The following is a 24,660-nucleotide window of genomic DNA, read 5'->3' on the forward strand; positions in this document are numbered from 1 at the left end:
CGTGCAGGATATACTTGTGCGTTCACGCGGAACAGGCGCACGTGTGAAGCAGACATCTGCTTATATGTTATTTCTATTCTCCACGAAAACGCTTGTGATTCATTTGAGTTATGTCCAATACCATATATATAGAGAGGCGTACATCACGTCGGAATTCGACTGCATCTTAAGACGACATAAACAATGGGCATTGTGTATGTGTTGCCAGAGGCAGTGAGCCATCAGGCGTGTGAAAGAGGAAGATCTAACGTTTGGACTGCAGGGTAATATATCGGACGTGGCGCGGAAACATCGGGACGCGGGTTTCCTGTGCAAGTGAGCGAATGGTATTCGGAGAAATAGTCACGGGCACATTAACAAGAGAATGAAAAACACATTGGGCCTGATTGCTGAGAAGGTTGACCTGGGGGATTCCACAGAAAGCCACGGTTGATGGAACAGAGAGCGGCGTGGAGTGAGACGAGAGGGGAGAGGTAGGAGAGTGCGTGGAGGGGAGTAGAGTGAGATGAGAGGGGAGAGGTAGGAGAGTGCGTGGAGGGGAGTAGAGTGAGATGATGTAGGAGCGAGAGGTAGAGGTTAAGTGCATGGAGGATCTTGAAGTTGCTGAATGCGATCTTAAAGTTAACCCAGAATTGGATGTTCAAGCCGGTGGATGGATTCGGAGGATTCGGGGTGTGGGTGAGAAGTCTGGCAGTGACGTTGGATCCTCGAGTGGAGAGGCCAGAGAGGAGAGTCGCAGTCGTCGATTCTGGATGTGATGCAAGCGTGGAGGAAGGTCTCAGCAGCAGCTGGGGTAAATAGATGTTTTACAGGTGGAGTTATGATGTCACAACCATCATCATCAACACCACCAACCACCACCATCGTTACCGCCACAACCACCACCATCATTGCCTCCTCCACTACCCCCATCATCATTGCCATCATCATCACCACGGCTAGCATTATCATTATTAACACCACCACCACCACCACAGTCATCATCACTATCATATCACGACCACCATCGCTACCACCACCATCACCACCATCATTGCCACTGTCATCATCACCACCATGATAACCACTTGGCTGAATCTCAGTCGCATCAGTAGGATGAGATGGATTTTTAAAATCCTCGTAACCATCACCATGACCATTATCATCACAATCAGCTGACCGCACAGGTGGTAGCGGGGAGGGGTTGAGTGGGGGGGCATCCACTGGCGACCAATCGCCTCGGACACGCGCTCGGCCGTGCACACGCCCAGTCTGAAGTCCGCGTGGACCCAAGCGAGAGAGCGAGAGAGAGAGACCTCAACCACCTCCCTCCCTGCCCTCGCACAGCCACCTCCAACACTGCACGGCGCCACTTCCCGCCGCTGCCGTCGCTGTTGCTGCTGCTGCTCCTGCTGCTGTTCCTGCTGCTACTGCTGCTGTTGTTGCTGCTTTTTTTCTGGAGCAGTGGTGGCGTCGTGAGTCGCGCCTTGTCCGTCTGGACGCGACCCCGAGCGAGCCACCACTCCTCACGCTCGGCGGCGCCATGGGGAGGAGATGCGCGGTGTAACGCCGAGGCGAGTAGACGAAGGAGGAGGGGCGAGGCGAGGACACGATGGGAACCAGTGTGGAAAAGGAGCTGTCCACCTTCCAGTGAGTCCTGAACATTTCTCCCTGCCTCCATCCGTGGATTCCCTCCACCTCACCCTCCCGTCTCGCCCCACCACTCCTCCTCCTCCTGTGTTTGCGATCGAATTCTTGTCCCGCGCCCCATGCTCTCTCCGTATCTGGCCTCTGTTTCCGCGGATCGGAGCTCGCGGCCGACCTTTGGTCACCGGGCGCGCATAAACCACAACGTGCGGTCTTAAATCATCATCACCCATAACTAGTACGGTTGGCTACGTACGGTGCGAACGAAGTTCAACATACGTAATCCATCATTTATCGCCGGCCCCGATCTATCCACTGCCGGACGAAGGGTTCACCCCCTAAGAGGTCGTTGCCACGTCTCACGGCCTCGCAGTGTCACGAACCGCTTGGCCTCTCCGCACGGGCTGAATTCACGGCTCCCGTCTGAGCGATGGACGGACGGGCGGGACGTTCTCTCGGGCGCGTTTCTTCCGTTGGCTGCGCACTCCGGTGTTAGTCTCCACAGAGCCCGTCAGTAAGTCAGTTAGTCCGTCAGTTCGTCTGTCCATTAGTCCGTCCGTCAGTCTGTCAGTTAGTTCGTCAGTCAGTCCGTCCGTCAGTCTGTCAGTCCGTCAGTTAGTTCGTCTGTCCATTAGTCCGTCCGTCAATTAGTCCGTCAGTTAGTCCGTCCGTCAGTCTGTCAGTTAGTCTGTCAGTTAGTCTGTCAGTTAGTCCGTCAGTTAATCCGTCAGTCTGTCAGTCCGTCCGTCAGTTAGTCCGTCAGTTAGTCCGTCAGTCTGTCAGTTAGTCCGTCAGTTAGTCCGTCAGTCTGTCAGTCCGTCTGTCACTTAGTCCGTCAGTTAGTCCGTCAATCTGTTAGTCCGTCAGTTAGTCCGTCAATTTGTCAGTTAGTCTGTCAGTTAGTCCGTCAGTTAGTCCGTCAGTCTGTCAGTTAGTCCGTCCGTCAGTCAGTTAGTCTGTCAGTTAGTCCATCAGTTAGTCCGTCAGTCTGTCAGTTAGTCCGTCCGTCAGTTAGTTCGTTTGTCCATTAGTCCGTCCGTCCGTCAGTGAGTCCGTTCCTTCCAGTGACCCGCGTGTCTTGCGTGCCCAAGCCATTTCACGTTTTGCGGAGGTGTGCAATTGTGTCGTCCAACTTGATCTTGCTCGTCCTGTTTAATTCGCGCAATGCTAAGAATGCAGCTCTCCGTCATTGTTGGTACGCTTTCGTTTGTTTTCACGCTGTTTGTGTGGATAAATGTCAATGTTTCAAACTCTTATGTCAAACCAAGCAGGTGATGTACGCGGATTGAAAGTATGCGTTTACAGGCAATTGAAAGGACGCGCGGTACAAGTCATTTTATTTCGATTTAAAGCTTTCGTGACTGCAGGGATTCATCTTCTTGGAGCGTTTTAATAATCATATCAACAACAACAATAAAACGCAAATACATTAAATTAGAATTATTATTTAACACGGGAAAAAGCCACACTGAAATCTTGAGCTTCTGCATTTGTTTTGAGGAGGATCCTGCGAATGAATGAGTGTTTGTTTGGCCTCGTGTGTGTGCCAGATGGCGTTGTGAAACCGTCGGCAGTGGGTGCCCTGATCACTGATCGCGCGTGTGTGTGAGTGCCTGTCACGTGCGATGGGGAGCAGCAGCGCAGCAGTTCGCGTGCTGCGCCTCGAACCCAGCGACCCTGGTTCGATTCCCGCTCACGGCAAACACCAGTGAAGCTTGTCTGAGCCAGCCCCTGGGATCTCCAAGGTCGACTCAGCCTTAAATGAGTACCTGGTTTGGTGTCTAAACATCGCCATTGGGGATACTAAGGCGGCTGGGCGTGGTATTGGCCACCCACCGCGCTGTGTGCCGTCTCGGCCTTCACATGTGCTACTCGCTAACAGCACTTGCCCAAAGTCTGTTGAAGGCTATGTGGGGGATCTTTAAGGCACGTGTATGGAATTAATGAGAGCTTCTCGCAGCTTGTGGGGTAGCCGATAGCACCCGTGTGGAGTAGCCAAGCGGGCCCAGAGGAAGTCGCCCTCCCCAGCATCCCTCTTCACCAACTTCAACTTGGCCTTCACGCTCCGCTCCACGTCACGTGTCTCTCAACTCCCCAAGGTCTCTTTCCCAGCGATAGACAGACCTGGGGGGCACTACAGCCCCTGTCCCACAGACTCGTGCCCCCCCCCCCCCTCCGCCCCTTCGCCCGTCACCCCACCCCTACGAGGTCCCGACCCACACCCAGTCCGGGTTCTCACCCCCCTGTGCCCGCATGCCGCAGGTGGTACCACGGCACCATGTCTCGCCACGTGGCCGAGGCGATGCTGATGCAGAACGGGCAGGAAGGGAGCTACCTGTTCAGGCGGGGGCTGGACGGACAGTTCGTGTTGGCGGCCAGGTTAGCGCATGGCACACCCACGGCACCCCACAGAGCATTCCCTGTACCCTACACCCTGTGTGGTGTCCCCCATAGAGCACTCTCGCCTAACGTCCCTGTATACTTCACTCTGCATAGCACCGACTGCACCACACCCATTGCATATAACACCCGACTTAACATTCTGCACAGCACACCCTAAATAGCGTACCTGTATAGCACGCCTGTATAGCATACCCGCATATCACAACCTGCATAGAACACGCTGCATCGTACACCCATAGCAACCCAACATGTCTAGCACACCTACGTAGTAACCCCATCATCAATCATCACCAAGCCACCCATCCCTTATCATCATTTTCAATAAATAATCATCCATCAATCCATCCATGATTACCATCATCACCAACAATAATCATCATTATGCGTTCACCATTTCAATAATAATCATTAATCCATCCACCACCATCACAATGATTCCCTATCCATGCACCACCACCATCACCGCACCCACGAATCCCCGCCTCCCGCTCGCCAGGTCCAAGGACTCGGTGAGGAATTTCCAGGTGAGCTGGAGCGAGACTCGGGGCTTCTCCTTCGGCTTCACCATCTTCCCCACGGTCAAGGAGTTCGCCGATCACCTCGCCAACGAACCCATCCTGGGCAGTGAGACCGGTCAGCACACCACCACCACCCCACCAAACCAGTCGATCCGCTTGAGACCGGCGCAAGTGCGCGGCACGCGTTCGTTCGCGCGCCACCGGGCGACGGCAGCTCTCTCGGGGTCCGCGTGCTCTCGATGGCGCCCAGCCCACGTGCCCTCTCTCCCCCCCCCAACCCCTCGTGTTGCAGGGGGCCTGATTAGCCTCCGGTTCCCGTTCCCGCGGGAGGTGGCGGAACCTTCCTTCTACGACCCCATCATCGTTCACACGGCGATGCGCTCGGGTCGCACCATCGATGACGTCCCCACATACGCCTCCTCCGTGCGTAACGCCACAGATACACATAGAAAGCCATAGAGACACACAGACACACAGACACCCATAGAGATACATAGAGACCCATAGAGATACTTAGAGACCCACAGAGATACATAGAGACCCATAGCAACCCATAGAGATACATTAAAAGCAATCCACAACCCTGCGGCTGTGGCCATGTAACCCGTACTCGGGACCGCAGAGTGAACCGCGACACGACACGAGCGCTGTCTCTCTCTGCTGAAGCCCTCTCTCGCCGTGGCCAGCAGCAGCAGGCAGCAGCAGCAGGCAGCAGCAGCAGGCAGCAGCAGCAGGCAGCAGCAGCAGCAGGCAGCAGCAGCAGCAGGCAGCAGCAGCAGGCAGCAGCAGCAGCAGGCAGCAGCAGCAGGCAGCAGCAGCAGGCAGCAGCAGCAGCAGCAGGCAGCAGCAGCAGCAGCAGGCAGCAGCAGCAGCAGCAGCAGCAGGCAGCAGCAGCAGGCAGCAGCAGCAGCAGGCAGCAGCAGCAGCAGGCAGCAGCAGCAGGCAGCAGCAGCAGCAGGCAGCAGCAGCAGGCAGCAGCAGCAGGCAGCAGCAGCAGCAGCAGGCAGCAGCAGCAGGCAGCAGCAGCAGCAGGCAGCAGCAGCAGCAGGCAGCAGCAGCAGGCAGCAGCAGCAGCAGGCAGCAGCAGCAGCAGGCAGCAGCAGCAGGCCTCGGCATGGCATCGTGGAGCTCCTGAGCCGCATTGCGACTGCCATCGTGCACAAGAAGAGAATAGCAAGCACCCAGCTCGCTAACAACAATTATTATTTTATTAATTCCCCGACAGTCTGTGTAAACTAAGCAGGGAGAGTCTGTTAGTGATAGGTAACAACATTATTAAGCACACAAATTGTCGCATTGTACTAAATCTAAAATATATATTACACACTTGCATAACCCACCAGCCGCAGGGCCTTCTCGGGAGTGCATCATTGCAGCAGCGCTGTTTCAAGACGTGCAAATCTCTGGTCCTGTGTTGACATCCGCTGTTTCCTCTGCAGGGTTTAGGATTGTGTTAAACAAACTGTGCTGGATTGCCAGACGGTATTGGCGAGGGCATGGCCATGTAACTATAGCACACCCGTCCAACGCAAAAAAGCGATGCCGTACAGAATCTCATCATGCGTGGCCATGGAGCTTCAGGGTCGAACGCAGGGAGGGGTAAGGGCCCTGGAGGGTGTGGGGGGTGGGGCGGTGGGGGGGCCGTGGTGGGGGCTTCCCCCTCCCCTGTGAGAAACCTGTCACCCCCCACGCACACTCTGCTCTCGATCGATGCACGTTCACGGAGCACCCGTCTGCCGGGGCAGGATTAATTAAGGCTCTCCGCGCGCGCGCGCGCGCTCTCACTCACTCATTAACTCACGCACGCACACTCACTCATTAACTCACTCATGCACGCAATCACTCGTGCACTCACTAAACTCGCGCGCACTCTCCCACCCACCCACTGCCTCACCTACGCACTCATTAACCGACGCACTTAAGAGCTCATTCTCACACTCACTAACTCATGCATCCACTCACTAGCTCACCCACACACTCAACCACACACTCACACACAAATGCACGTACATGCATACGCACGAATGAAATCACACACGCGCCCGCACACTCACTCAACAACAATTCGCCACTAAGTGGCGGTGACGTCACCACGGTGCTTGTGCCAGGCTAAGTGCACGTTGAGGCCACGTGAAGTGTTGACTGAGATGAGTGGCCGATGCACCACCTGTGCCCCCTACTGTGCCAACCTGCTGTGCTTTAACCACCCGGCGCTCCGCTCGTTGTTGTGAGGGTCGTTCTTTACTCACTCACACACTCACTAACCTACGAAAACACACACTCACCAACACTCATTAACACACTCACTCACACACTCACTCACTAACACTCACGAACACACTCACTCACACACTCTGCACTCGACATTTTTACCGCTCACGAAACCATTCACTCATGTACTCGTGTTCGCTAACTCACTCACAATCACTCACATTCTCACAGACTCACTAAATCACGCGCACACTCGCTCACTAACTCACACACACTCACGAACAAAAACAAATACCCCCCGTATAGCCTTAACAGAGACTGTAGGAGCAAGTGCTACTAGCGAGCACCTGTGAAGGCCGGAACGGCGCACGCGAACTCTCACTCACTCACTAACGCGAATTCGTTTTCTGCTCCACTTCCCGCAAACGCCGTAAACCCACAGCCCTCACCGGGGGGTGGTCGGCGGTGAGAGCTTGGCGAGTGTTGGAATGTGGGCGAGGGAGGTGTGGGCGAGGGAGGTGTGGGCGAAGGAGGTGTGGGCGAGGGAGGTGTGGGCGAGGGAGGTGTGGGCGAGGGAGGTGTGGGCGAGGGAGGTGTGGGCGAGGGAGGTGTGGGCGAGGGAGGTGTGGGCGAGGGAGGTGTGGGCGAGGGAGGTGTGGGCGAGGGAGGTGTGGGCGAGGGAGGTGTGGGCGAGGGAGGGGTGGGCGAGGGAGGTGTGGGCGAGGGAGGTGTTGGTGATGGAGTTGAGGGTGAAGGAGTGACCGGGTGAGGAGTTGCGAGCGGCCGAGTAGCGGTTAACGCGCTCCACTACGATCCCCGAATATTTGAACCGGCCCTGTACCTCCACTTGTTAGACTCAGCCTCAAATCAATACTGTATCTGGCGAGGTGTGTAAACATCGCCACGAGGGAAACAAAGGGGGCCGGGTGGGGTTCTGGCCACCCACCCCCTCGTGTGCTGTGCTGACCTTTAAAGTGCTCACTATCAGCACTTGCCCCGACAGTCTGCTGCAGGCTACACGGGGGATCTGTGTCTTTATCTCTGACGTCAGACGACACCGCGAGGTCTCGACCCCTTTCCACTCTCGGGGTCTCTCTCCCGTTCACCTTCGCGATTCGCCTTCGCGAGTCTCAGCCCCGGTTTAATGGAAAACAAATCTGCCAAGCCAGTCACTTGAGAGAGCCTCATTCATATAGACGCACGTGCCTACACTTCAGCACGATATTCGCACATGTACGCAATTGTTTATAATACAATACACAATAATAATGGTCAATCCAAAATATAAACTATATTTTGTTTTACCACGGAAGGCCCACTGAGCTATCTGGGTCTTTTTCAGAAGCCACCTGGCCACAAATGATAGTTCAACGAAGTGGCTTTTCACGTGGAAATGTAAAGCAACCAAATACTCTAAACGCATGATTCTAAATGTCGAGGGAACACCCGGAAGACTCGGAGGAAGATCCACGCGACCCCGGGGAGAAAATGCAAACTTCAAATATACAGCAGGCATCAGAGTCACGAACGAACCCACGACCTCCTGTATACCAGGCGAGGGCGTTAACATCTCCCCAAAGAGACTACGATGAGTCTCATTTGCAAGAGTGACCTGGAGTCACATTAGTCTGCCAGTAAAAGGGGAAGGGGGGTGGTGATGAATGTGGAATCCTCACGCCGGTGGGGGGGATCTTTAAATCCCCCTGTGAGTGGACGGCGCGTGGTGGTGTTACGGCTATCTCGCACCCTGAAATGTGACACCCTGCAATGTTAATCAGGGCGGCGACTGTGCTCAAACTGTGACCCTCTGCAACGAGTGGCAAGCGCTCTGCCGCCGGGCCGCCTCACTGTGGGTGGGGAAAGGGGATGTGGAAGTGGGGGGTAGCAGAGGAGAATGACCCCTCTTTGGTTATGTCCATCCCTGCCTCTACCCTCAACCCAGGTGGGGACGAAGGAGGGATTCCTCAACAAACAGGGCAACCGCGTCAAGGTGAGCGATCACCATCTACCAGATGGGTTCAACCCCGCACCCAGGTCCACCCGCCAGTGGAGGCCCTTTGGTGACGAACATCACCGCTCTGTATTTTTTCAGTCACGTGATATGCAGAAGGGTCGCTCTTTAAACATTGTTGTTTTTCACTTAAGGCCACACACAAGCGGTATTATCAACGATGGTGTTCAGTTGTTTTATGTTCATTGTCCTCTGAAAATAACTCCGCTCTATTTGCTTTGAGGTTCCTCCATCCAGCAGTGGATTGCCAGCGAGCTTTATACTTTTCATAATTAGTACATTATTAATACATCTACATTTTTAGTATGAAGGTTATATTGCACAAAATAAAACTCAACACGTTCGTCAATAACGCTGTGGCCTTACATAACAAAAACAATACAATCGGTGACGTTTCGGGCAATGGCCTTTTTACAATACACACAGCAACACGATGTTATAGGTTGGCACTGACAGCCGATATTCTCTGCTCCTGCGATATTCAAGATTGCCTAACAGCCCATTGTCAATTCCATTGTCAATACTATTGTCAATCCCATTGTCAATCCCATTGTCAATCATATTGTCAATCCCATTGTCAATTCCATTGTCAATCCCATTGTCAATCCCATTGTCAATCCATTGTCAATGCATTGTCAATTCCATTGTCAATCCATTGTCGATCCATTGTCAATCCCATTGTCAATTCCATTGTCAATCCAATTGTCAATCCATTGTCAATTACATTGTCAATTCATTGTCAATTCCATTGTCAATCCCATTGTCAATTCCATTGTCAATTCATTGTCAATCCCATTGTCAATTTAATATTCAATCCCATTGTCAATCCATTGTCAAGTCCACAAGGGCTGAACTCTCCGGCTTTAGACGATCTTCGGTTACATTTATTTTTCCTACGCATTGTCCCATGTGGCACGGCTTTGAGTAGTGCCGGGGGCCCTGAGGGAGTGGATCGGGGCTGGAGGGGGGCAGGGAGAGAGGGAATGGTGGTGGTGGGGGGGGGGGGTAGTGGGAGGAAGGGGGCAGGTGAAGGGGATGGGGCGCAGCGGGGATGGGAGCTCTTCGTGCACTGCGCTACGACCCCGGCGAGCAGAGTTCGATTCCCGCCCACGACCAATAACCCCCAAAATGTGTGCGTGTTGCCTTGTGTAAACATCAGCGCTGCGGTCACCTACCACTTGGTGTGCTGTGCCTACCTTCATAACGGAACATGTCCCACGGGTCTGTTAAAGGCTACACGGGGGACCTCTCCTTTTGCTCTTCCCGTGGTTTGTGTCACAGACGTGGAAGCGCCGCTGGTTCACGCTGCAGAGGAACGAGCTCAAGTACTTCAAGGACAGGAAGGTGACGCGAGCCTGAGGCCAGACTCCAGCAGAACCCCCTCTATCGCCGAGATGTAGACTGGCGGGGTAGATGCTGCTGTGTACACACGTGTGTACACACGTGTGTACACATTTGTACACACGTGTGTACACATATGTATACACATGTATACAAACACACAAAGACAAATATCTCCCGTATAGCTTTAATAGACTGTTGGGGCAAGTGCTGTTAGCAAGAAACATATGAAGGCCGATACGGCACACGAGGGGGTGGGTGGCCAGCACCACGCCTGGGCTACCTTTGTCTCCCCAGTGGCGATGTTTACAAACCCCTCCAGGTACTTATTTGAGGCTGAGTCGACCTAGGAGAAGCCCAGGACCGGTTAAGATAATCGTCACTCGTGTTGGCAACCGTCAGCGGAATCGAACTCGGATTACCGGCCTTCATAGCGGTGCGCGTTAAACGCCTCACTGCCGCTCCGCCCTGCACACACGCACACCAGACACACAAAGACACACACGCACGCACAGACACACACACACACAGACACACAAAGACACGCACGCACAGACACACACACACAGACACACAAAGACATACACGCACGCACAGATACACAGACACACGCACGCACAGACACACGCATGCACAGACACACACACAGACACATAAAGACACACACGCACAGACACACACGCACAGACACACACGCACAGACACACAAAGACACGCATGCACAGACACACACACAGACACACAAAGACACACACGCACGCACAGACACACACACAGACACACAAAGACACACACGCACAGACACACGCACGCACAGACACACACACACAGACACACAAAGACACACACGCACGCACAGACACACACGCACAGACACACAAAGACACACACGCACGCACAGACACACAAAGACACACGCCACAGACACATGCATGCACAGACACACACACACAGACACACAAAGACACACACGCACGCACAGACACACAGACACACGCACGCACAGACACACGCACGCACAGACACACACACAGACACACAAAGACACACGCACGCACAGAGACGCGCGCACGAGTCACCGTTTTCGCCAAATCTTACGACACGCACACGCGTGTCTCCCACGCCTGGGTAGGAGCTGGTGATGGTTTATGGATGAGGGTGGTTGCGGGTTCAAGGTTGAAAGGGGATGGGGAAGTTGGGTGGGGGTTGAACACGTTCCAGGTTGAAGGGCTGGGGGGGGGGGCGCTTGATGGGGGGCGGGGGGGCATTAGATTGGCGCGCGTGAAGAGACGTGTGTCGCGGATCTGGTTGGTGGGGGGGGGGGGCGAGATGGATTGGAGGGGGAGTCATATTTGATATGGACGTCTGTGAACCTAGTGGACATCTGTGAAAAAGCTTTATATACTCGAGTCTAAATACAGATTCTGAATCTGAGATGAGGAGATGTGCGGGAACCATTTTCCTTCCCCCACCGCCCCCTCCTCTACTATTATTCCTCAGCCCCCAACTCGTTTACCACGCCAAGGACCCAATTAAAGTTATAACCACATACTTGGTGTAGTTTTGCATTCGGCCTTGCTACCAGGGCTTCTTTATGCCTGGACCACAGCACGAGGCCAGTGATGACATCGGGCCCCATGACATTTAAGCTTCGTTCACATTAAACCACGGTAACATGGGGTAGGTTCACATTAAACCACGGTACCATGGGGTTGGTTCACAATAAACCACGGTAACATGGGGTAGGTTCACAATAAACCACGGTAACATGGGGTAGGTTCACATTAAACCACGGTACCATGGGTAGGTTCACATTAAACCACGGTACCATGGGTAGGTTCACATTAAACCACGGTACCATGGGTAGGTTCACATTAAACCACGGTACCATGTGGTAGGTTCACAATAAACCACGGTACCATGGGTAGGTTCACATTAAACCACGGTACCATGGGTAGGTTCACAATAAACCACGGTAACATGGGTAGGTTCACATTAAACCACGGTAACATGGGGTAGGTTCACATTAAACCACGGTGCCATGGGTAGGTTCACATTAAACCACAGCATCAGTGCGCCTCTCGTTCTACTTTTAAACATTGGACTATGGTACCAGGAACTCGTTTGCATCAGCACACGGTGTCAGGGGAAATAAAAACAAAGTTACTATCTCGGTAGCAGGGGCCATGTTTACAGTGGGGCTGAGATGAGTTACATTTATCGGCTGACTCAGCTGGTGCTGGTGGCGGCTGTTGCTGTTGGTGGTTGTTGTTGTTATTTTCCGAAGCAACAACAACACCACGCGGTCTGATTTTATTGTGGCGGCACCCGTGACCAGGACACGGAGCCAATCAAAGCCCTGGACCTGAGCCGGTGCACGGCAGTGCAGTTCGACTACAGCCGGGAGAAGGTGAACTGCTTCTGGTGAGGATTCAACGTGCCCCTCGATCTCACACTCACCAGCACACACTCACCAGCACACATTCACCAGCACACTCACCAGCACACACTCACCAACAAAGACAAATAACCCCCGTATAGCCTGAACAGACTGTAGGGGCAAGTGCTGTTAGCGAGCACCTATGAAGGCCAGCACGGCACACGAAGGGGTGGGTGGCCAGCACCATGCCCGGCCGCCTTTGTCTTTCCAGTGGCGATGTTTACACACCGCACTAGGTACTCATTTGAGGCTGAGTAGACCTAGGGGAGGCCCAGGACCGGTTCAAATAATTGTCACACACACAAACACTCACCAAACACACACTCTCTCGCCAACACATTTTAACCAACACTCACCAAACACACTCACCAACATTCACAAAATACACTCACCAACACTCACTCACCAAACACACTCACCTACACACAGTCACTCACCAAACACACTCACCGAATACACTCACCAACACACATCTCACTAATAACGAGACGCTGGACTCGAAGAGGGCCTTGCAACAACATCGTCGTCGTCGTTGTCATTGTAATCGATTCCATGAGGATCACCGTCATTGTCACCTACAATCCTCACCACTACTCACTATCACCACCACCATCAACAACACTACTATCATCATCAGCATTATCACCACCATCATAAATTGTACCAGCTACACCATCACCACCACTTGCATCAAAGTATTTGGTGCTGCTGCGTTGGCAGTGGCGCACGAGCACAGGAAACGAAAGCCACGTAGCCGTGGCTCGCGCTACGAGGAAGGGGCATTGCCTCTGCGTTGTTGTCGGGCCTGTGCTCACCCAGCACAGGCTCGACAACAACGTGCAACGACGCTAGGGACTAACCGCAGCGACACAGAGCGCCGCTGCTCCTGCCGTGGGTTTGTCTGGGCTTAACCGCGTGAATGTGAAACGAAATAAGATTGCCCCCCGAAACGTCGTCTCTGATATTTGTCCCCTTCTGAGGACACAGCAGCGCTACTGACGAGCGTATCGAGTCCCTTCCCGAGTGTCGGTCAACGTGACCCCCCCCAACCCCCCGTCACCTTCCACCCCACGCTCGTGCTGCTGTCTCCCAGCCTCGTGTTCCCGGAGAGGACTTTCTTCCTGTGCGCCAAGAACGCGTTGGAGGCTGACGAGTGGATCAAGCTCCTGCGCTGGAAGATGGTGAGTGGCACACACAGAGGTACAAAGGTAAAGATCCCCCTCGAGCGCACTGTTTGGGGCAGAGTGCTGGTAGCGAGCACGTACGAAGGCCGACACGGCACACGGGTGGGGGGGGGGGGCAGCACCACGCTCGGCCGCCTTTGTATCCCTTGTGGTGATGTTTACACGCGGCACCAGGTGCTCATTTGAGCCCGAGTCGACATAGGGGAGGCCCAGGACCGGTTCAGAAGATCGTCAATGTTGGTGGCGGTGAACGTGAATCGAACTCGGGTATCAGGGTCTATAACACAGTGCGGTAACCGCTGCACCACCGCTCCCACACGCACACCCCCTCCCCCCCAAATCCCATCTCGCCAGGTAGTGGTGGCTGTGCACGTGGCCTGTAATCCAGCACTGTGGAGTCACTGAGGATTGGTGGATGACACAACTCTTGTGCATCTCCCAACCCGTGAGTGTCGAGGGAGTGCCATACCCTGTCTTTCCAGGAGAAGGCAGTACAAGAAGTCGATTAATCGACATCTGTTTCCATCTGTACGGGGATAGAGCGTTGCCCCCTCGTGCTCTGTGTGGGTTTTTTCCGGGTGCTCCGGTTTCCTCCCACGTGGCATAATCAACACGAACTCATCATTCATTGGCTGGAAATATCTTTCGATAAAAGCCCAATGGAGCAGCAGCAGCAAGACCCTCTTGAAAAAGAGTGCTGCGACTCAGCGTGCCTCTCCTGGATAGATAAGTCACCGATTACTTATTACCATTGGTACAGGCGTCGCCACACGCAGCCTGGCACTGCTGCGGTCATCAATGTGCAGTCAGGCGACTCGCACTTCCCCTTGCGTGTGAATGCATGTGTGTGCGTGTGAATGTGTGTGTGTGTGCGTGTGAATGTGTGTGTGTGTGCGTGTGAATGTGTGTGCGTGTGAATGCGTGTGTGTGTGCGTGTGAATGTGTGTGTGTGTGCGTGTGAATGCATGTGTGTGCGTGTGAATGCGTGTGTGCGTGTGAATGCATGTGTGTGTGCGTGTGAATGCGTGTGTGTGTGAATGCGTGTGTGTGCGTGTAAATGCATGTGTGTGTGTGAATGCATGTGTGTGTGCGTGTGAATGCATGTGTGTGTGTGTGAATGCGTCTGTGTGTGCGTGTGAATGCATGTGTGTGTGCGTGTGAATGCATGTGTGTGCGTGTGAATGCATGGATGTGCCCGTGTGAATGCATGTGTGTGTGCGTGTGAATGCGTGTGTGTGCGTGTGAATGCGTGTGTGTGTGCGTGTGAATGCGTGTGTGTGTGAATGCATGTGTGTGTGCGTGTGAGTGCATGTGTGTGTGTGCGTGTGAATGCATGTGTGTGTGTGCGTGTGAATGCATGTGTGTGTGCGTGTGAGTAAATGTGTGTGTGTGCGTGTGAATGCTTGTGTGTGTGCGTGTGAATGCGTGTGTGTGTGCGTGTGAATGCATGTGTGTGTGTGAATGCATGTGTGTGTGTGAATGCATGTGTGTGTGAATGCATGTGTGTGTGAATGCATGTGTGTGCATGTGAATGCATGTGTGCGTGTAAATGCGTGTGTGTGTGCGTGTGAATGCGTGTGTGTATGTGTGAATGCTTGTGTGTGTGCGTGTGAATGCATGTGTGTGTGCGTGTGAATGCATGTGTGTGTGTGCGTGTGAATGCAAGTGTGTGTGCGTGTGAATGCATGCGTGTGTGTGAATGCATGTGTGTGTGAATGCATGTGTGTGTGCATGTGAATGCATGTGTGTGTGCGTGTGAATGCATGTGTGTGTGTGCGTGTGAATGCATGTGTGTGTGTGCGTCTGAATGCAAGTGTGTGTGCATGTGAATGCAATCGTTCGTGTGCGTGTGAATGCATGTGTGTGTGAATGCATGTTTGTGTGTGCGTGTGAATGCATGTGTGTGTGTGCGTGTGAATGCATGTGTGTGTGTGCGTGTGAATGCATGTGTGTGTGCGCGTGTGAATGCATGTGTGTGCGTGTGAATGTATGTGTGTGAATGCATGCGTGTGTGCGTGTGAATCCATGTGTGTGTGTGCGTGTGAATGCGTGTGTGTGCGTGTGAATGCGTGTGAATGCGTGTGTGTGCGTGTGAATGCATGTGTGTGTGTGCGTGTGAATGCATGTGTGTGTGTGCGTGTGAATGCATGTGTGTGTGTGCGTGTGAATGCAAGTGTGTGTGCGTGTGAATGCATGCGTGTGTGCGTGAATGCATGTGTGTGTGAATGCATGTGTGTGTGCGTGTGAATGCATGTGTGTGTGTGTGCGTGTGAATGCATGTGTGTGTGCGTGTGAATGCAAGTGTGTGTGCATGTGAATGCATGCGTTTGTGTGCGTGTGAATGCATGTGTGTGTGAATGCATGTGTGTGTGTGCGTGTGAATGCATGTGTGTGTGCGCGTGTGAATGCATGTGTGTGCGTGTGAATGCATGTGTGTGTGAATGCATGTGTGTGTGCGTGTGAATGCATGTGTGTGTGTGCGTGTGAATGCGTGTGTGTGCGTGTGAATGCGTGTGAATGCGTGTGTGTGCGTGTGAATGCATGTGTGTGTGTGCGCGTGTGAATGCATGTGTGTGTGTGCGTGTGAATGCATGTGTGGTGACGTCACCGTCCGGCAAAACAACCCCCTACCTCCTCGCGGTGCCGGACGGGCAACTCTGTCGTGGACAGTGCTGTGGGGGGAGTTCCAATTTTGATTGGCTCCTCCCCTCATGGCATATGTGTCCACCACAGGGGCTAAACGGGGGCTCTGGACGGGTGCGAGGGGCTGGTAACCCCTCCACCTTCAATTAATTACCACAAAACCACGAATTAAAGTGAAATATGTAACAACTAAGCTTGTGCCGGAGGCCCCGGGGGGCCAGGCGTCTATGACGTCTCCTGGCCAAACCCCAATTGGCGGAGCCAGGAGATTGAATACCTACCCTCGGGGCTACTCCAGAAACAACGAAAAGCCACTACGGGTGGCCACGTGGAATGTTCGAACGCTCACTGCAGAGGAGAGGCTGCCACTCCTCTGTCGGGAGCTGGACCGGTACCGCCTGGATCTATGCGGCATTCAGGAGGTCCGGTGGACCGGCTCTGGCTCCTGCCACCATGAGGGGTGGACAGTCCTCTACTCGGGGCAGCAGACTGCCAAACAACAGGGTGTGGGTCTTCTTTTGAACAAAAGAATGAAGGGGGCGTGGGAGCGTGGCGGTGAGGTGTGGGAAGCTGTAAGCCCCAGGCTACTTTGGGCTCGCCTTCCCATCAACCGGAGGCGAGGAATGGTGGTCGTGGTTACTTATGCCCCCACCGAAGATGAACATCCGTGGAGGGATGCAGGCAAAGCCGATGAGTCAGATGCCTTCTATGACCTCCTGTCACAGGTGCTGGCTAAAGTGGCCCCTCGGGATAGAGTCATCATGTTGGGTGACTTCAATGCCCGAGTTGGTCATGATACTGGCACCTGGTCTGGAGTGATTGGAGGGCATGGGCCAGATCAGCTCAATAACAATGGTAGGAGGCTGCTAGATTTTTGTGCAGCCCATGGGCTTGTAATTACCAACACGCTGTTCCGGCATCGGCGCATCCACACAACATCATGGATGCATGCCGGGTCCAAGCAAGAACATCTGCTGGACTACATAGTGACGGACCAGCGAATGCGAGCCCATGTCCTTGACACCAGGACCTACCGTGGAGCTGATCTGCCCTCTGACCATCGACTAGTCATCTGTAAGATGCGCCTGCCATTCTTCCACTCCGGTGGTGGGTGTACACCCAGGACCCCATTCCAACCTAAAGTGGCCTGGTCTCAGTTATCTGATGAAAGTTGCAAGCGAGAATTTCATCATCGCTTGCGGCTGGGATTGGCATCGTCCCCGACTCCTCCTGATGTCGAGGGTAAATGGGCGAGGTTTAGGACTGTGACTCATGCAGCTGCAATGGCTGCTTTGGGTACGCGGTCCAGACCTCCCCAGACACCCTGGATGACAGAGGAGTTGTTCAGGATGGTTGAGAAAAAGCGACAGGCCCACTGCCATCGGCTACAGAATCCCACGTCAGAGAATGAGGAGGCTTACCGCAGCCTTCGCTCGGAGGTTCGGAGAGCCGTGAGGCGCTGCAAGGATGGGTGGTGGTCGCGGGTTGCTGAGGAGATGGAGTCTGCCTCAGTGGCCCGTGATCACAAATCGCTATTTAACTCCATCAAAAAAGTAACCTGCAGCGCCACACCTATTACCATCATTAGGGGAAAAAACGGTGATCCAATTTCCGACCCCCAGGAACAGGTTCGCAGATTTGCTGAGCATTTCTGTGAGGTCCTGGGGGAGGGAAAATCCGACAGCCAGGAAAACATCGTGGCACAAAGTGAGGATGACCCTGCTGAGGCTGCGGTGCCTCAAATATTGGATGAAGTCACCCCCTGTGAGTGGCTGGCTGAGGTGCCATCTGCTGAGGAAGTATTGAAGGCGATCCGGAGTCTGAGACCAGGAAAGGCAGCGGGCAGAGATGATCTCCCAAGCGAAATGCTGAGGGAGGGTGGCGTTTGTGCACAGACTGCCCTATATGACATCATAACAACAGTCTGGACCACTGGACGGGTTCCGCAGGATTGGAAGGATGCCCTGGTGGTCCCCCTTTTTAAGAAGGGGGACCGCACAGACTGTAACAACTACAGGGGCATCTCACTCCTCAGTGTGCCGGGAAAGGTCCTGGCAAGGATTATTCAGCATCGCCTTGCCAGGCACGCTGAGGAGAGGCTTGCGGAGCCCCAATGCGGTTTCAGGAAAGGGCGGTCCTGCACAGATGCCATATTTTCTGTCCGTCTGCTACAGCAGAGGTGTAGGGAATTCCAACAAGACCTACATCTCTGCTTTATTGACCTGGTCAAGGCCTATGATACCATCAGTAGGCCTGGGCTCTGGGTCGTTCTTCGTGCTTTTGGAGTACCTGACCCTCTGCTCACGATCATTAAGGACCTTCATGATGGTGAGCGGGCCCGGGTAAAACTACGTGGCCGGGAGTCAGAGCCATTCCCTGTACACCTTGGGGTGCGACAGGGATGTCCTCTGGCTCCCACATTATTTAACATCTATTTTGACCACGTAGTTCGTGAAGCCTTCAATAGCTGTACCGGGGGAATCTCCATATGGTACAGATATAATGGGAGGCTAATCGATGCCCGGGTGCGGTCAAGGGATGGCTCCCTATTGCTCAACCACGTTATGTATGCTGATGACTTGGTAATAGCTGCTCAGTCAGAGGAGGAGTTGGAGACGCTGCTGCTGAGACTGGAGCATGCCACTAAGAGGTGGGGCCTTACCATCAGCCCCACCAAAACTAAGCACCTGCCTGGGTATTTTGTACCATCGGACACTCCACCCCCACAACTCCCAATCGGTGATGGGGCAGTTGTGGAGAGAGTGGAGAGTTTCCCATACCTGGGCAGTGTGCTTATGACTGGCTCCAGTTTAACAGCAGAGGTCTCACTCCGAATCAGTCGAGCGGCAATATCTTTTCATCGGTTGCGTAACGCTGTGTGGAAGCTACCTGGTCTGTCGCTCTGCACTAAGCTTCAGGTCTTCTCGGCCACGGTCATTCCCTCCCTTCTCTACGCTTGCGAAACGTGGACCCCCCTAATGGAACATCTTCGCCGGTTAGAAACATTTAGGCTGACCTGCCTACGATCCATCCTGGGTTTAACCAGACTGGATTGTGTGAGGAGCTCACAAATCCTTGAAAGATCTGGGCAGGGTCCCATCGGTGAGCTCCTCCGGCAGGCAAGGCTGCGATGGCTGGGTCATGTAGCCCGCATGCCCAGCCACCGCATGCCGAAACAGCTTTTGTTTGGCCGGATTGAGGGGGCTAAGCGGGCGCGGCACGGGCTAGAGAAGAGATGGAGTGATGTGGTACAGGAGGACGTGGAGCTGAGTGGACTTGCCGATGACTGGTACCAGCGGTGTCAAGATCGGCCTCTGTGGAGGAGGCTCGTGAAGGATGCTACTGGGCAGTTGGAGGCAGTCGCCCTCCAACAACAACGGAGGGCGGAGGAGCGACGCTCACAACAGCGAGCGGAGCGCCGGGTGGCTAAAGCACAGCAGGTTGGCACAGTAGGGGGCACAGGTGGTGCATCAGCCAGTCATCTCAGTCAGTCGACCCGTGGCACCTGGGTCTGCCCCGTGACCTCCTGCCAGCGGGCGTTCGACACTTCACGTGGCCTCAGGGTGCACATAGCCTGGCACAAGCGTCGTGGTGACGTCACCGCCACTTAGTGGCGAATGGCGGTTGTTGTTGTTGTTGTTGGTGATGTCACCGCCATTCAGTGGCGAATGGCGGTTGTTGTTGTTGCATGTGTTTGTCCGTGCCTGTGAATGCGCTACCAGCACCAACAACATCAGCACTGGTGAGACAAAGGCGGTCAGGCGTGGTGCTCGCCACCCATCCCCTCGTGTGCTGTGCATGCCCTTCATATGTTCTCACTAACAGCACTTGACCGAACAGTTTGTCAAGGCTATGCGGGACATCTGTGTCTTTGTGTAAATGCATCTGTGCGCGCATGTATGCACGTGCACATCAGCTAGCCAAGCAGTGGCTACTTCCTCCGGTATTTGAGGCACGGCAGCCCCAAACGGGTTTACCTCGCCTTGCCCCATGATATTTCAGAACCCTGTTTCTGAGGGTCGGAGATCGGATCGCCAGTCTTTCTCTTAAGGAAGGAAATTTGTGGGGTGCTGACAGTTACTTTTCTGATGGAATTAATGATTTATGATTGGGTGGTACTGATGCATCAGTGAGCTCCTCTGGCTGGCGAGGCGGCATTGGCTGGGTCATGCAGCACGCATTCCCAGCCACCGCAGCTTCTGTTTGGCCAGATAGAGGGGGATAAACGGGCTGGAAAAGAGTTGGACTAATGCGGTATAGGAGGATGTGGAGCTGAGTGGACTTGCCAAAGACTGGGACAAGCGGTGTCAAGATTGGCCTCTGTGGAGGCTCATGAAGGACGCAGATGGGCAGTTGGAGGCAGTCGCCCTCCATTAACACATTCCTGCGGAGGGAGCTGGTAGGAACGTTGGGTTGCTCGGTCAGGCCAGGGTCAATGGCGGCGTGGTGTATTCCGCAAATATGCCCGACTGAGGGCGGGCACAAGCCGGCGTGAGTAGTTTTATAAGGGCACCACGGGGTGACCAGCCCCTCCCCACCCTCCCCACCCAGCCCCTCCCCACCCTCCCCTCCCCACCCAGCCCCACCCTCCCCACCCAGCCCCTCCCCACCCTCCCCTCCCCACCCAGCCCCTCCCACACCCTCTGCATAATTACACTAATTAACATAATTTTGGATAAATTATGCAAATTTCAAATTTCATTTAATTTTCATTATTTTCATCAATTTCATGACACCCACATATACAACACCGCCCAGCCCCACCCCTCCCATTTTTGGATGCACGACGGACAGACGGACACAATAATCTCCTGTGGGCTGGTGTAACCAGGAGGTTCCTACCAGTATCAATCGAGGGTGCAGGAGCGACGCTCACAACAATGAGCGGAGCGCCGGGCGGCTAAAACGCAGCAAGTTGGCACAGTCAACCCATGGCACTTGCTGGGTCTGTCCCATGACCTGCCAGCAAGCCTTCCTCACTTCACATGGCCTCAAGGTGCACCTATCCTGGCACAAGCGCCGTAATGACGACACCGCCACTTAGTGGCCAGCGGCGGTTGTTGTTGTTGTGCATGTGTGCGTCGGTGTGTGTAAAGTGGTGCGTGTGTAAAGTGAAGTGGTGGCAGAGTGGTTAGCGCACTGCACTACTAAACCGACCACCTGGCTTCAATTTCGGGCAACATCAGTGGCAAGCGATTATCCGACTTACCTAATGCGGTGTGTAAACGTCAGTACATTGGGAGACAAAGGCGTCCGGTTGTGGTGTTGTCCAAACCACGTCCTCGTGTGCCGTACCGGCCTTCATCGGTGCTAACGACACTTGCCCCAAACAGTGTATGCAGCTAAACGGGGGATCTCTATCTTTGTGCGCGTGTTGTGTGTCCGATCGGCAGAATCAAGAACAGAAACAAAGATTGCTGCGGAAAAACAAAACCATGTAGGTGGACACTCGGTTACACACTCACCTGAATTGATGGACATCTGCGAATGTGAATATCTGAGCTGGTTAGCCTCGTTGTAGATTAACGTCTAGGAAGGTGAACATCTGAACTAGTGAACATCTTTGTATGTGAACATCTAACCTGGTGAACATCCTTTTAGGGCTGTAGGCGAACATCTGGGAAGGTGAACATCTGACCTGGTGAAAATCTTTGTAGGTGAACACCCGGGTCAGCGATCACCTGGACAGAACATCCGAGGTGTTGAACACCAGGGCAGATGAACGCCTGGACAGATGAACACTTCCCCGCCATGCCTTCGGGGAGACGATTCACCACGGGGAGGGGGACGAAGGGGATTAGGGAACCCCCTTAGGGGTCTGCTTGGAGTGGCGCCGACCTCGGGGGACTCGACTGCTCTGGACCTGGCCGCGGACCCTCAACCCCACGGGTTGGACTCCCTGTCGGGGCCAAGCCTGTTTTCGCGTCGATAGTTTTGTTGTTAGTGTGTGTGTTTCCACTCGCGGTCGGGTCCGCTGGCGAGCGGTAGCTCCCGTAGCCACACAGCACTCCACAGCTACTGCACACACAGCACGCCACACCTACTGCACACACAGCACTCCACAGCTACTGCACACACAGCACGCCACACCTACTGCACACACAGCACTCCACAGCTACTGCACACACAGCACGCCACAGCTACTGCACACACAGCACGCCACATCTACTGCACACACAGCACTCCACAGCTACTGCACACACAGCACTCCACAGCTACTGCACACACAGCACGCCACATCTACTGCACACACAGCACGCCACACCTACTGCACACACAGCACTCCACAGCTACTGCACACACAGCACGCCACACCTACTGCACACACAGCACGCCACATCTACTGCACACACAGCACGCCACACCTACTGCACACACAGCACGCCACATCTACTGCACACACAGCACGCCACATCTACCGCACACACAGCACTCCACAGCTACTGCACACACAGCACGCCACATCTACTGCACACACAGCACTCCACAGCTACTGCACACACAGCACTCCACAGCTACTGTACACACAGCACGCCACAGCTACTGCACACACAGCACTCCACAGCTACTGCACACACAGCACGCCACATCTACTGCACACACAGCACTCCACAGCTACTGCACACACAGCACTCCACAGCTACTGCACACACAGCACGCCACACCTACTGCACACACAGCACTCCACAGCTACTGCACACACAGCACGCCACACCTACTGCACACACAGCACTCCACAGCTACTGCACACACAGCACGCCACAGCTACTGCACACACAGCACGCCACATCTACTGCACACACAGCACTCCACAGCTACTGCACACACAGCACTCCACAGCTACTGCACACACAGCACGCCACATCTACTGCACACACAGCACGCCACACCTACTGCACACACAGCACTCCACAGCTACTGCACACACAGCACGCCACACCTACTGCACACACAGCACGCCACATCTACTGCACACACAGCACGCCACACCTACTGCACACACAGCACGCCACATCTACTGCACACACAGCACGCCACATCTACCGCACACACAGCACTCCACAGCTACTGCACACACAGCACGCCACATCTACTGCACACACAGCACTCCACAGCTACTGCACACACAGCACTCCACAGCTACTGTACACACAGCACGCCACAGCTACTGCACACACAGCACTCCACAGCTACTGCACACACAGCACGCCACAGCTACTGCACACACAGCACGCCACAGCTACTGCACACACAGCACTCCACAGCTACTGCACACACAGCACTCCACAGCTACTGCACACACAGCACGCCACAGCTACTGCACACACAGCACGCCACATCTACCGCACACACAGCACGCCACAGCTACTGCACACACAGCACTCCACAGCTACTGCACACACAGCACTCCACATCTACTGCACACACAGCACGCCACAGCTACTGCACACACAGCACTCCACATCTACTGCACACACAGCACTCCACAGCTACTGCACACACAGCACTCCACAGCTACTGCACACACAGCACGCCACAGCTACTGCACACACAGCACGCCACAGCTACTGCACACACAGCACTCCACATCTACTGCACACACAGCACTCCACAGCTACTGTACACACAGCACGCCACAGCTACTGCACACACAGCACTCCACAGCTACTGCACACACAGCACGCCACAGCTACTGCACACACAGCACTCCACAGCTACTGCACACACAGCACGCCACAGCTACTGCACACACAGCACGCCACATCAATTGTGACGATCCGTCGTATCACGGGTGGTGTGACTCGTGATCACGCACGGGGGGGGGGGGGGAGTGACGCAGACGCCGCCCGAGTCAGTGCCGAGGCGCTCCGCGAGGTGGCGACACAGACCGCGGCGTGGCGCTGTGAGCGCCACGCCAACAGAGGCCGCACACCGAGCGAGAGACGACAAGGGGGTGCGAAGCTCCAAACACCATCCAGCTCGTCACTTCGTCACATACCCACCAGTTACCGTCACCGATTAGCCGCAGCCAGCCACTAGTGCTATCCCTACCCCCGAACACTAAATAACAGCCAATCATTTCTCGAGTACGAGCCCAAAAGAACTCGCCCCACTCGTCATCAGCACGAGGCTTTGTAACAGATCCGAGCCCTTCTTCGACTGACCATAACCCTAGACAACTAGCAACCGTCCCACTAACCTAACTCGACGAGCAAACGGTTCCATAGGACGAACCCTAACCAGCCACAAGTAATCGTAGATAACCAGCTGGTCACCCAGCCA

General features: G+C 54.3%; 1 protein-coding gene and 1 long non-coding RNA gene across 4 annotated transcripts; one reads left to right on the forward strand and one right to left on the reverse strand.

The window, feature by feature from the left end:
- Positions 1-529: 529 nt before the first annotated feature.
- Positions 530-22,319, forward strand: DAPP1 (dual adaptor of phosphotyrosine and 3-phosphoinositides 1). Of its 3 annotated transcripts, XM_032950123.2 has the most exons (11): positions 530-793; positions 1,445-1,629; positions 3,889-4,005; positions 4,526-4,662; positions 4,840-4,970; positions 8,701-8,748; positions 10,051-10,113; positions 12,449-12,534; positions 13,644-13,731; positions 21,771-21,814; positions 21,979-22,319. In XM_032950123.2, exons 2-11 carry the CDS (start codon positions 1,592-1,594, stop codon positions 22,004-22,006), a joined length of 780 nt encoding a protein of 259 aa, XP_032806014.1. In that variant the 5' UTR covers positions 530-793; positions 1,445-1,591; the 3' UTR covers positions 22,007-22,319. The 3 variants fall into 3 exon arrangements, with proteins under 3 accessions (XP_032806014.1, XP_032806013.1, XP_032806015.1); XM_032950122.2 differs by lacking the exon at positions 530-793 and having other exon boundaries at positions 1,204-1,629; XM_032950124.2 differs by lacking the exon at positions 530-793 and having other exon boundaries at positions 1,207-1,629; positions 22,035-22,319.
- Positions 2,997-6,166, reverse strand: LOC142924120 (uncharacterized). The gene is made up of 2 exons (XR_012941284.1): positions 5,888-6,166; positions 2,997-4,963 (listed from the first exon to the last, which is right to left on the reverse strand). It is a non-coding gene; the product is annotated as an uncharacterized LOC142924120 (long non-coding RNA).
- Positions 22,320-24,660: the final 2,341 nt, after the last annotated feature.

This window comes from Petromyzon marinus, chromosome 8 (assembly GCF_048934315.1).
Source record: "Petromyzon marinus isolate PM22_M1 ecotype Great Lakes invasive population chromosome 8, UKy_Petmar_22M1.pri1.0, whole genome shotgun sequence".
Taxonomy (NCBI): Eukaryota; Metazoa; Chordata; class Hyperoartia; order Petromyzontiformes; family Petromyzontidae; genus Petromyzon; species Petromyzon marinus.